At 41.8% G+C, this 13,621-nt stretch overlaps 1 protein-coding gene across 1 annotated transcript; it reads right to left on the bottom strand.

Annotated features, from left to right (window-relative positions):
- Positions 1-390: 390 nt before the first annotated feature.
- GPR12 (G protein-coupled receptor 12) lies at positions 391-5,508 on the bottom strand. The gene is made up of 2 exons (XM_069030509.1): positions 5,429-5,508; positions 391-4,844 (listed from the first exon to the last, which is right to left on the bottom strand). The coding sequence occupies exon 2, from the start codon at positions 4,830-4,832 to the stop codon at positions 3,828-3,830; it is 1,005 nt and encodes a 334-aa protein (XP_068886610.1). The 5' UTR covers positions 4,833-4,844; positions 5,429-5,508; the 3' UTR covers positions 391-3,827.
- Positions 5,509-13,621: the final 8,113 nt, after the last annotated feature.

Below are 13,621 nucleotides of genomic sequence, written 5' to 3'. Positions count from 1 at the left end.
CTGTACAACTAAATGCCAAACAATGAAAAGAATAAAACTCCCCACTGCAGTATATAATTCTTTCAGCAAATAGCACAAATTCAGGATCTAAGAATTAAGGTAAAATGTTATTGCTGTGTAATTCTATTCAGGAATTCAATGATTACAAAACAAATCAACCAGAAATAATGTCCCACATCGGTCTGATAGCATCTGCTTAACAAAGGAAGACTTACGCTTACTGAAAGTCCTTATGCAAGTTACTTTTTTTTGTCTAAAATATATATTGCTTCCTCTCTATTGCTCTGAGTTTATTCAGCAATTTATAGTACCCACATCATGGAGGATTTTATTGCTCTTGTGCTAAGAACAAATTTCTCCTTATTGCTGAAATACTACTATTGGGGGAAACGGTTTAAAAAAAAAAAGAAAAAAAAAAAGAAGACAATTAAAAAAAATCCTCTCCCAAGCTTTGGGGATAAATGTATACCTAAATAAATTTTTCCCATCAGGATACAACATGTTATTAACTTTGGGTCAAGTGTGTTAATAAATAAACACAAACTTCAATTCTTTAAACCAAATTACGTGTTAAAAAACCCCCAATCTTTTGTCATTACAAAGGAGATATGCAAGCGACTTCACTGTACACAGAATGGTGAATCTAATCCCCCCGGTCTTATGCACTGTTGTCCTTTGATGGAACAACAAAATATCAGAAACTGCAAATTGGCTGGATTTCTGCCAGTTTCAGGAGGGCCTTGGATGGATCTGGCATCTCACCATACAGAACGGGGGCCTCCCCATCATTCTGAGGGGACAGCAGAGAGTTGCTTAATTCTGCAGGGTCTGAAAGGTCACTGGCTGTCAAGCACTTCTGTGCAAGTGAGGTAGGCAGCTTTGTACCCACAGCTCTGCCCCTATTTCCCAGAGCTCAGTCAGAGGTGGGTTATGTAGCACCCATCCCAGTGCTGCAGACCACGGTCAAGTTTGGCCAGACTGCAAAGTTTTGAGCTGCAGGCAAACCTATGTCATTGACTTTCAGTAGGATTTTCTGGCCTATGCTGCACAGTCTCAATTTAAGAACATATTTCTGGAAGAGGCAAAATCCTCACTGGAGGTCACAGCAGTAGCTTGGGAGGCAGAATCATGTTTCTCATCTGTTTGTGGTGGAAGGTAACCATGCACAACTCCTTAAACAAGGGCAAATCACATCCCTATGAGCTAGCTTTGTGGGATTGCTATAATTAATCCTTCTTTGCTCCGTTTGACTTGCTCTGCTCCTCAGGAGAGAAGCTTCCAATTACAAATCTCTCTGCTCTGGCACAAGGAAGAGGTCAGCTCCCCCGGCACACTGGAGAGCCTCTGCGGAATTGAGCAGCCTGTAGAGTGAGGAAGATGACAAGGACACGAGGTGAAACAGCATGAGAAGAGGAGACGACATTATCTCCCTCTGTGCTGTTTTTCTCTGGCTTCCCTACCACACAGGTGTTGCCTAGAGAAAAACACTAATGCCTGTGAGGTTATCCAAGAGGATGAGAACAGGTCTGCATAAGGAAAACAACAATTGCCCTCAGGACTGAATTTTCGTCACAGTTGTAGATGCTCATCTTCATCATACTTTTAGCAATTTGATACAGAAGAACAAACAAGGGAAAAAGCAGGGGGAGCAAAGTTTGCATTACTTTAACTTATTTTTTTCTTTTAAAAGTACCATCCTACATTACTTAGCCTCTCTACATTATTCATCTCATGACTTTTACTGCCATTATTTCGCAATAGTTTGCATACTTGCAAAACTGCACACATTTGTAGCATGGATATTTATGAAGTATTTCTTATACAAAAAACTGAAACAAAATTCAATGACTAGAGTTTCAGTATCATTCATAAGCAGATAAAGAACACCAATACCCTACACTGAGCAGAGGTTATAGTCTAACTTTGCTGAGCATCTGTAAATCACAGGGAAGCCAGGGGAGCTTCAAATTCACAGCTCTACTGGGTCATGCCATGCAATTATTAAACTAATCAGATAACCAAGTAAGAACTAAATATCATGAAGGTTGAACCAAATAAATAATGGAATTTAAACGCAGCATTGCAACTAAAATTAATTATTGCTCATAAAAATCTCTACAGAGCTTTGTTTACAGACAACTCACATTTGAGATTCAGCTTTGTGTATAGCATATGATTCTTAACGTCACAGAAACTTTGCCACAAAAAGCTACAGTCATCCAGATGTCCACATGAAAAGGACAGATTCCATTTGGAAAAATCCAGACCAGCAGCACAGTTGTCTCTACTATCTCTACTACACAGGTATATTTTTTCATTGAACTGTAAATATTGCTATTTTTACATTTGAGTTTTGGATTTTTTTTTTTTTTTTAAATGGAAGGTACTGAAGCAACAATACAATATGCAGACTTTGACATTCAAGGGAGTATAACCTCCTACTGATGCCAGGGCATGAACACACTGAGCTCCCATCAACACTAATGGAAGTGGTACTCTAAACTCCCATGCACTGACATGAGGGTACACCGTAAGTTTCACGAAGACAAGTGCCAGGAAGATTTCCTCTCTGACAATCAAGTCTTCAAATCAGAAAACAATGCTTTATTTCTAGTGCATTCTAATGTGGCTTCAGTAGAAGGTTAGAAGCAGTTTGAAATTAAACCATTCATGAGAGGAAGCTCTGCTTTCTAGACCAGAACTGTAATGAAGTCCTATAATGAAGTGAACTGACGTGTGTACAGTGCAAAGAATGAAACTGCCAGAAAAGGAGAAAACATTGTTTCATCTTGCAGTTCTGGTTGCATATAATTTTGAACCAGATATGCTTTGCGAATTTATAAATGTTGGTATTTAAAATTACATAGGAGAACAGTGAAAACAAATGGAAATAGTTTTGACCTGATAACAAATGTAAGGGAACCATTTCATGTAGTGCTAAATACGTGCTGCACACAATTTGTAGGTTGTTTTATGAAACATTTCTTATACTCTTCTGAAAAGATAAACTTGTCTGAGAAACCTAGTTTTCAATCTATTACAAATGCATAGCCAAAAGAGGCCATATTATTTCATCAATTTCAAAGATACCCCCGTCAGTTTTAAAATCAACAGCATAGCTCCAATGTCCAACATGCAAGTGAAAACATACGTCTGACTTTTGAAAAGGAAAGCAACGCATATCTCTTGCTTTAACACCCAGCCACATGAGAGAACAGGTAACTCTTGAAAACAATTGTCAACCTAATTCATGCTGAGATGTAAAATAAAAAGCTGCACAAATACTTTCTCAGAGCAAATTTGTTGCACTGAGATTATTACAATAAATACCATATAAATCAGTACAATTGGCCATTATTTTGAAGAGTATTCTTATGATATACAGATGGGGTAACAGGACTTGGTTTGTTTTTTTTTCCATTTTAAAAAAAATTAAAGAGGAAAAAATATCCTATCAACAGATTGTAACATGCAGTATGACTAAACTCAATCACATAAACGATTTTAAAGAAGTATGCTATTTCAATCTAATTTTAATTAGAAAACTTAATGTAAAATCATGGCAAACATGGCAAAGTCTGGGTAATATGACAAAAAGGACCCTGAGCAACATCATAAGTCTGTAAGAACACTGATTATTTTGATTTTGGAAATCTTCCTTAAACCACTTGATTGATTTCGGTCGCTGGGGTTTTCTGTTTACAAAAAGGTCCGTCCATCCTGTGGTTTTTATGTGAACCCATCACACACCATTTAATGAATGCATCTAAACCAAAGACAGAATGTCTGGAAAGTAACATGTTAAGGAGTGTTCTCCTGGCTGCCAATCAGACATCACTGGGTGATCTTGCCCTCTGAGACAGGTTAGAAGGAATACAACCACAACAGACGAGCCAAAGTGCTTTCTGTATCTCCTGGTTTCTAAAAGCATATATTACAGGATTGATGATGGAATTGTAGGTAGCTGGCAGGAGGGTGGCATAGGTGTATATAGAAGGATAGGTGTAATCTGCTATTAAAGAATAGAGCGTAAAAGGCATCCAGCAAGCAGCAAAAGTCCCCAAAATAATGGCCAAAGTAGACACTCCTTTTCGGGTGGTCACATAGTGGGAAGTGGCCAGGAAATGGTGTTGCAAGGCAATCTGATGGGCATGGCGCATCACAATTTTACAGATCTGAATGTAGAGCTGCAGCATGAGGGCAAACATAAGCAAGAAAGAGACCGAAAGGACAGCTGCATTATTTTTAGTGAGTGGTCTGATAACACTGCAGGTGGATTCATCTCTGAGGCAGTTCCAGCCCATTACAGGCAGCAGTCCAATACAGATAGATGCTCCCCAGAGCAATATAAGCATGACATAGGTAAAAGTGACAGTCCTCTCTGAATTGTAAGTCAGAGCATAATACAGGGAGAGGTAACGATCAACAGTGATAGCCAGCAAGCTGCCAACAGATGCTGAGAAAGAGGCAACAATCAGTCCAATCGTAACCAGTTTCGTAGCTTCTGACTGCAGAAGGTAGGCAAAAACAAAATTGATGATCAATCCAATGCCTGCTAAGAGATCTGCCAGTGCCAGGCTGCCTATCAGGAGGAACATGGGGGCGCGAAGACTGGGATTATGGAAAATGATCAGAACCACAACGGCATTTTCGCAGGAGATAAGGGTCCCTGAAGTACACAAGACAATGTCCCAGGGGTTTACCAAAAGCTCTGGCTTAGGGTCTACGGCAGGAACCAGGGAGGAGCCTGCAGCTGAGGCATTCTCTGTAGAGCTGGCTTCTACATGATCCTGAGGCAGCCAGCTCAAATTAACCTTCAGATCTTCATTCATTTTAACCCCTGTCTTCTTCAACAGAAAGACATTATTTTTAATGTTCAGCCACAGCACTGGATACATCACCCCCCGGAGCATGCAACGCCCTAGACAGGAACACCAGCCTGATGTGCAGGCAGGCACTTGTTACATAAATGTGACAATAGAAAATAAAAACAAAAACGGGGGACGGGGAGGATATTTTAAACTGCCCGAGATTATCCTCCAAGGGACGGATGCACGAAGGCTGAGTGATCCTTAGGGTAACTTGCACAGGGAAGGAGGCATGGGCACGGGAGGCAACCCATAAAGCAGCTAAAGCCCCCTTTAAGTGCCGCAATTTGGGGTGGGGGCCGGCTGCGGGGCGGCGTAAACCCCGCTCTCCTGCAGCCGCGATTTGAACGCGGGATTATTTTTGGTCACGGAGGGAGCGGACAGGATGAGGAAGGAGGAGGGGAAGGGGAATATCTTTCACCGACCCCCAGTGAAGAAACCCCGCCCGGGCTGGGGGGAGAGTGGGGCGATATCCTCTGAGAACTTACAAACTCGACGCGGACACCACACCCCCCCCCCCCCCCCCACCCCGACCCCACGCACCCCCAGCGGCGGTTCACCTGGGCTGTCCCCCGGCGGGTCGGAGGAAGGATGGATGGATGAAGGAAGGAGGAGGAGGAGGAGGAGGAGGCACGGAGGGGTCGCCGCGGTCCCTTCCAGGCGCCAGCGGGGCCGGCGCGGCGCGGGGGGGGCGGGGGGGCCCGAAGGCGCAGCGCAGGTGCGCGCCCCCCGCGCGCGCGCGCGCAGGGCGTGTGCGTGTCCCTGTGTGCGAGGGAGGGAGTGCGAGGGAGGGGGCGGGGGCGCGCCTCGTGCGCGCGCGCCTGCGCAGGTGCGCGCGGGGGAGGCGGTGAGGGCGGAAAAGGGGGCGGACGCCCCCGGCCCGGTCCCCCGCCCCCGAGGGACCGCCGCGGCCAGCCCTGCGGCCGGGGTGTCCCGCCGGCCGCCGGAGAGCTGCCCCTCGCTGCTCTGCAGGGACCAGCCGGCTTCTCCCTTACAGCGAGAGCCTCCCGGAATTGTTTAAATGAAAATTATACTGTGGGGGTGGCCAAGTGCTGGCGGCACGGGTTTGCCCAAAGAGGTTGTGGTGTCTCTGCCCCTGGAGGTAACTCAAAAGCTGATTACATCGCCATCCCTGGTAGTGTTTGAGGCCAGGTTGAATCGGGTCCTGAGTGACCTGATCTAGTGGGTGGCATCCCTGCCCATGGCAGGGCATTTGAAACTACATGGTCTTTAAAGTTTCTTCCAACCCAAACCATTCTGCACGTCTATGATTCTGTGGTCCTGTTCTAATTGACCATGTTTTGGGAAGTGGGGCTGGACCGGATCATCACCAGAGGCACCCTGGAGCCTCAAACATTCTGTGATCCTGTGGTCTACAACCATATGAAAATGAATCACAGAATCATAGAATGCCAGAATCAATTAGGTTGGAAAAGACTTCTGAAATCATTGAGTCCAACCCATGACTGAACACCATCACATCAGCTAGACCATGACACTGAGTGCCACATCCAGTCTTTCCTTAAACACCTCTGAGGGATGGTGACTCTACTATCTCCCTGAGCAGCCCATTCCAATGTATAATCACCCCTTCTGTGAAGAAATTTCTCCTTATGTCCAACCTAAACCCCTCCTGGAGTAGCTTAAGACTATGTCCTCTCATCCTGTCATATGTTACTTGGGAGAAGAGACCATCCCCCACATGGCTACAAACGCCTTTCCCAATAGGTCCTGAATGACCTCTTCTAATTGACCCTACTTTGAGAAGTGGGGCTGGACCAGACCCCCACCAGAGGCACCCTGGTGCCTCAACCATTCTGTGATTCTGTGGTCTGCAACCATATGAAAATGAAAATACAGTATAAAAAATTTAAAGGAGCGATGCCCAGTGTCAGGTCTAGAGCAGGTAGCTCCTGGCTGTGCAGGGAACTTGCTGGGGTAGCGTGGGCATGGGGATGCCTTCCATCTTTGGATGGTGCCATTATGGACACATGGCCAGATTTACAAAGGTGTTACATATTGAGTAGTGCAGGCAGGCCAGGGGGACTTGGAGTGAGTTGGAACTAAACTTGGATATAGGCCACTGGGTCAGAGGAGCCATATAAAACATCTTTAGACACCAGATACAGATGGTTTTTGAAAAGAGGATAGTCTCTCAAGATCCTCTGTACGGTCAGTGGAGAGAAATGTGTCCTCCAGAGCATGTCAAAACAGTGGGATGAGTTGGTCTATAGAGGAGCCTGGGAAATTTTGGGAAAACATGCTTCATCCTCATTTACACCTATACAGCTAAAACCCTGTGGAAAATCAGGCCCTGTGGGATGATTGGAATCTGGAGGGAAGATTTCCTTCTCCCTTGTTGAGTTATGGATGCTGCAAACATGCATGGTGCCATCCTTCATCAGCTCAACCTCAGTCGCTGTGCTAAACCTTGTGAAACTTTGCTAGGTGATTCAAGATGATTCATTCATATTTCAGGTGCCCCTCCTGCTTTATAACAAGGATTAAAAATGGATATCAGCTTGCTGCTGGTCATTGTCTTCCAGTTTTATCCAGTGATTTCTTATGTGACAGTGTGACAAATACTTTCCTGTGATCTGGACTGAATATGTTTGGTGTGTTTCATCATCTGTCACTCTTTCATTTAGAACAGTTGCAATAAAAATGCAAAAGCTTTTCTTCAAATGTTTTGCCATTTTTTTCACAAATGGCAAAGACAGGCATTTCAATTGAATATTTTAATTTAGGACTTTGGAGAGCTGTGTTTATTCACTTAGTTAATTTGTGAATGATTTCCATTCCAATTATAACACATTATAAACAAGCTAATGTTTGTATCCTGTATTGCCAGCTTGTCACTTTTTACTGAGGTAGTGGACTATCGTCATTAGTGCAAACAGCATTGGCATGGATTTCACCCAGTGAAACAGAACACTTATAATTTAGAGGAAAAACTCTTTTTAGGTATTGTGAAGATTACCAGACGCAAAAATTAGTGATAGGTCATAGCTAAAGATCTTATGTACCACTGCCTTGCTATTTATTTCTGTTTCTCACAAACCTGCTGATAGAGATGTTTGCTGACCCTCAAGCTAGCACAGAACAGCCTGGTACTGGAACAGGAAGCAGAGGTCAGGCTGTGCTGGCTTTGGACCCAGGATCTTAGGATCTCTGTCTGATGCTGTGACTGCCATGGTGATGTACAAAGATACTCTGGCCCAGCTCAGGTAACACAACATGACTTTGCACAATAATGGCATATCCTGAGGAATAATATACTTGTGAAGTCTAGTGCTGTTATCTGTCTTGGTCATAGTCTGGAAGTTTCTCACTCTTCAGGCAGTCTGTGACCTGCTGTGTCCAGGAGGTTTGGGTGAATTCAGGGACGTGCACTTCTTTCCTTCAGGTATCTGCGAATACACAGCAATGTCCTCTCTGGGGTCGTGCCCCAGCCGTGTCCTGAGGGCAAGTCTGCTTCCAAAACCCTGTGTGCCATGGATGGGGAGCCTCTTCATACAGGTGAGGGATGAAAAACATCATCTGCTCCATTTGCCTTCCTGGTCTGAACAGTAGGAGCATCAGGCTTTGGGATACATCCTGAGCTACCAGCCAGTAAATTATAGAGCTATCCACAGAAACTAAATGGTCCCATTTAAATAGAAAAACAAATTATCCTGAAATAACACACTGACATATTTTTCATCTGGGTCCCTACCATCTAGAAGGCCTCCCTTCAGGAAATCCAACAGGGTCCCATGCCTCTCTTATTCCTTCCTAAGAACCCTCTCTCTATTCTTAATCTCTTTGTTTTGACTCCTGGCCTTTAATCCATATAATCAAAACCACCCTGAAGAAGCACCTAATCAAGTGAGAGTCATCCTTACCTGAAATAATTTTTCCTTTGGATTTTATTTTTCCCCATATGTAGTCTTACACTAATTTAAATCAAATTAAGGAAGTTCATATTCTGGTAACAACTCTTGCAGATAGTAATGGTTTGCTGTACAAAGGAAATGTGAAAACCACAATTATATGGCAGCATCTTAGGTGCATTTTAGAAATGGCTTTTGTTAGAATTTCCTTTCAGGAGATTTCATCTTCACATTGATTTAATCTTCAGTGTTACATGAATGTCATTTAGACACTCAGACCATGTAATGAACCAAATTCCTCCCATGCACAAAACTGCACAGTTATTACTGATCTTTCAGAATCTTTGAACCAGCATACCCTGGGCACTGCACAGCCCATTTAACCTTTGTTTTTTAATTTAACTTTCTCCTTTTTTCCTTTCCATTGGTGAATCAAGTATTGGAATCTTCACTTATTTTTTCTGAATTGCTAGGCAACCTGGAAACAATTAGGAGCATAACTAAAGTAGGGGTTATATAGAGAATATTTTGGGTTTATTCTAAATCAGTCTTTGTCCATTTCCAAAGGAAAGGAAGAGAATGGAGCATAAAAGAATACTTGCCAATTTATATCAATTTAATAGAAAATAAGTCTTGTCACACAGACATTATTACAATGGGAAGATATATTTTGTTCCTCCACAGATGCAACTGATTTTTGAAAGGCACTTGTCTTATCATATGCCATTATAACAGACGTGCCAATTTTCATTAAAATACTTTTGAAGGGGATTAATACCTGTTTTCTTACAACCTCTTAAAACATTAGCTTCCAATAGAGCCTGTGCCAGACTTGCAGTTATTCCATAACCCACAGAACTGTTGGCAAAGAATGAACATGTTATAGAGACAGGTGGACATAATGGTAAACAAAGAAGACAGCAGAGCATTTGGGGCGGGGGGGGTTTTTGTCACACAGCTTGTTCAGGCACTTTATTTTTTAATACATACAGCTATAAACATAACTGTATTTCTAAGCAAAGGTGATTTAGTCATACCTGCATTATAGGGGACCAAGTACGGGACAGCACTGACTGTGCACGGGAAATAGCTGGTTGTATACAAGTTCCTTGTGCAGAGCTGTGACAGAGGGCTGCTGTGATAAAAGGAGAATCATGAACAGAAGCAGGGAAGGAATTATTACTTCTGGACAGGGAACTGATGAGATCAATATTTGAAAGCTTTATACAGTTTGGGCCAGTGTGTTTTCAAAAGTGCTGAGAAATGAGAGAATGCAGGAAGGAATCACAAAAAATATTCTGAAGAACAGAGAAAATTTCTCCTAGTGAAGGATTTATAGAAGTTATTCTGTTCAGTTAGACTAAAAGAAGATCAAGAAATGCCTGGATTACATCATACTTCCACCACTATTTTGGAATGGCTCTTGAATTTAACAGAAAATGGTGTAATGTCTAGAAGCTGAAGTTAGAGAAGTTCAGATTCAAAATTAAGCTCAAAAATTTAATAACAAGATAATTATGCTCTGGATCAACACACCCAGGGCAAGTAATGGTTGCATTTCCTCTTGATACTTTTTTTGGAAGACACCCTTATCAAAAACAAGTTCTATACAGGCACATGCCACAATAAAAACCTTACCCAAAATGAGTAGTAATTTCATTTTTTTCCTTTTTGCAGGCTATTAGAGCAAGGAGAAGTTTCTTATAACTCACTTTTGTCCTTTTCAGGTGAAAGAACGTGATACTCTGATGGTCTGAGATGTTGGAAAACAAACCCTTTTCCCTTGCGTTCTCAGTAGTCTGGGCTTCTCTGAGGAGTTGTCCTGTCCTGATGGGCTCCTTGCCCATGTCTGACAAATGGCTGAGTGTTCAGTCTTCAAAGTTGTCTGTCTTGGGGGCATGTTTCCCTACAAATATATCTCACGTTTTTCTTGGTAGCTGCTGTGTCTCTTTCCTGCTCCCTTTAAGACAACATACTGTTTTTCTTTTACTTCTTCTCATAGGTACCTTAAATAACATTCTTCTCTTCCTTTTTTTTCTTGGAGGGTGATTTGTCATGGGTGGATTATTCTGAAACTGAAGACAGTGTACTTTGCTTTGACTTTTATAAGCAACTTTTGGCTAGTTTTTTATTGCATCGACAACAAGTGTTTTCATTACAGTCTTCATTTACTAATTGAAGCATGAGATGAATGAGTGAGAAGCACTTAGCTTCTTTATGACCCCACAAAGTACTTGAAGTTCTTCAACAGACCACAGAGGACACCAGTGGTCTGCTCACCTCTCAGGGAACAGAAAACAAGGCAAGCGTATTACAGATATTAAAAGGTGTATGTTGTCCTGGGAAAAGTTTGTGCTACAAACCCCTATATTGAGCATGCTTGAGTAGAAAGGCTGGCTTGCAGCTATATTTGAATGCTCTGCTGGCCAGCAAAGTAGTATCCCAAAGTGGAAAATGATTTGAAGCATGTTGATTATTCTGCTTCTTTTATAAGGAGATAATGGGCATCATGGCTCTTAAAAGCATCGGGAATATTTCTAGGAGTATTCTGAAAAGCATGTTCAGTTGTAATAGATAGTTCTCTGAAGGGTAGGTGACCATATTGTTGAGATATATAAATGTTGCTTTAAATGTTCATACTTGCACCTTGGTGGAAATTGTGGTAATAATGCTTAAAGATATGTTATCAAGCTCATCATAAAGATATGCTATCAAGCATTTAACGTCATTTAATTTTAATGTCATTAAAAAAATATTGAAGTCAGGTGTGTTACAGTGCATGGCATGGGAAATGCTAGCTGTGTGAGGAGGCTGGATGGAGGGGTTGTCCAGTAACATGCATTCCTCCTGCAGAAACCTCAGCTTTGTTGTCTGATGACTGCCTTGTATTACATGGGATGTTTAGTGAGAGGGGTTTAGCTGTGAGCTTGGTTGGTGGCAAAATCCACTGAATGGAAGAGTTTGACTTCCTCTTTTGTGTCAAAGAGGAAAATGTCAGAAATTCTTTGTGGGTCCAACATGTCTTTCACAGAATTATCACCTGCATAGAAGTGATGCTCCACTTCAATCCATGTAATCAAATGAAAGTTAGGGTTCTTTTTCCCAGAAATCCACTTAAGGAAAAAACTTGCAATTCCGGTCTGAAAGACAGCACCTTTCTGAATTGCTTATTTGTAAACACCAGAGATCTGGGGAATACAAGTGTGTAAGAAGTGCAATTTAGGACAGGTCAGATGGAAGCTTAATTATCTATGATCATAGTTAATGATGTGGAAATGTGGGGAGCTGGAAACCATAGTTAGTTTTTACTTGAAAGGAATATTCTTTTACTTACTATGAACTTCTTAGCCAGACCTTTCAAATCTTGAATATTAACAATGGGTACCATATATGACCATGTTTATAGAGCAGCAGTAGCAGAACTGCTTTTAAGTTCTCTGTTAGGACATCACAACAAAGACAAGTTAAAAATTGCTTTTTTTTGCATCCACTCATCTTCAAAAGAAGGAAATACATGTGTGTGTGTGTGTATGTATTCCTTAGGGAATGCATGAGTGAAAGAAAGAATTCTGGACAGGAGCTATTCACCCCGCTTTATTAAAAGGGAACATTTAGTAATGTTATAAAACTTCCCTAGACTGGCATGGCTAGTCTCACCTCTTTACCTGACTTTCCCAGTTATTTCCTGCCTTGGTCAGTGGTCACCACCCTACTTATTTTTCAGAGATTTTTTCCAACTCAGCCCTGTCTCTTTGCATTCAGACTCAACCTGTGTCCTTTAGATTATGATACTGCCTTTCTTGGCCCCCTGCACGGTGATAGGTCTTGCCCAGTTCCTCATCACCGAAGTACGATTCTATCCAAGCTCAACAAATGGAGCCTTCTCCAGCTGATACCCATCCAAAATGCTGCTTGAAGAGGTCACTTACCTAGAGCAGTGCTTTGAACAGTTTAATCCTCTCTTAACAACCTTCCATTGACTCTTGCCTCTCAAACTTCAGAAATGAGAGGCTCATTTTCTCTTCCAATACCCTTCAGGAAACATTGCATTTAGTATTGAGATGTCTTCACCACCTGTAAAAGCTTCTGGAGCCGTCCTCTGCTACCTGTTGATCACTTCCTTTGACACTTGGCATGTGTGTCTTGTAAAACATCTTTGCCACCACCTCATTGTCCCCTTTTAAATGACTGTTTAAGCTGTTGGCTGATTAATTCAAATGTAAGGATTAGTAGATGAAGTCTAACAGAGGTCAGACTTGTTGATCCAAAGATACACTTTGGTCCTAAATGTTAGTAATCTCAATGATTTCTGAGTTTCATTTGATCTTCATGCATGTGATCACATGCTCTGTGCCATGTATGTAGCTGGGTATACTTGTTAGGTTTTACTGCTGTGTATCATGTTTCTAAAAGTGTTCTTATTTTCTGTAAAACAGAGGTATTTAATGAGCCCTTTCTGTATTTTTCAATTAATTTATGTGATATCTAATGAAATAGCCTCTTCAGAATCCTTCTGCTCCTCATCACATCATCACATGAGCTTCTAACTTTTTGTTTGCTTCCAGAATTCCCTTTCAAAGGCAAAGGTGTGGTAACAATTAGAACCTGTGTTTCCTGTTGCCTTATCTTACATTCACTCCCACTCTTCTGTTAAACAAATAGTGATAGAATAAAGTTACTATTGTACTTTTTGGACAATACAACAATACTGAAATTTTAAGAGATAGGGTTGTTTTCTTTTAGGATGCCCATCACAACTACTACTAAAAATTTCTTTAAAAGTTTTGTAATTTATAGACATATATTGACAAAATCATTTGACTTGGGGTTTAAGCTCTGTGAGCTGCAGAGGTCTCTAGAGCAATTTCTGTTTCAGGAGAA

Source organism: Aphelocoma coerulescens, chromosome 1, assembly GCF_041296385.1.
Source record: "Aphelocoma coerulescens isolate FSJ_1873_10779 chromosome 1, UR_Acoe_1.0, whole genome shotgun sequence".
In the NCBI taxonomy this organism is placed as follows: Eukaryota; Metazoa; Chordata; class Aves; order Passeriformes; family Corvidae; genus Aphelocoma; species Aphelocoma coerulescens.
Note: the sequence above shows the minus strand (reverse complement) of the source record. Positions and strands in the feature narration are given on the sequence as shown.

Bases quoted from the DNA above. Each gene is read 5' to 3' on its own strand.
- GPR12 (XM_069030509.1), bottom strand. From the start codon at position 4,832: ATGAATGAAGATCTGAAGGTTAATTTGAGCTGGCTGCCTCAGGATCAT.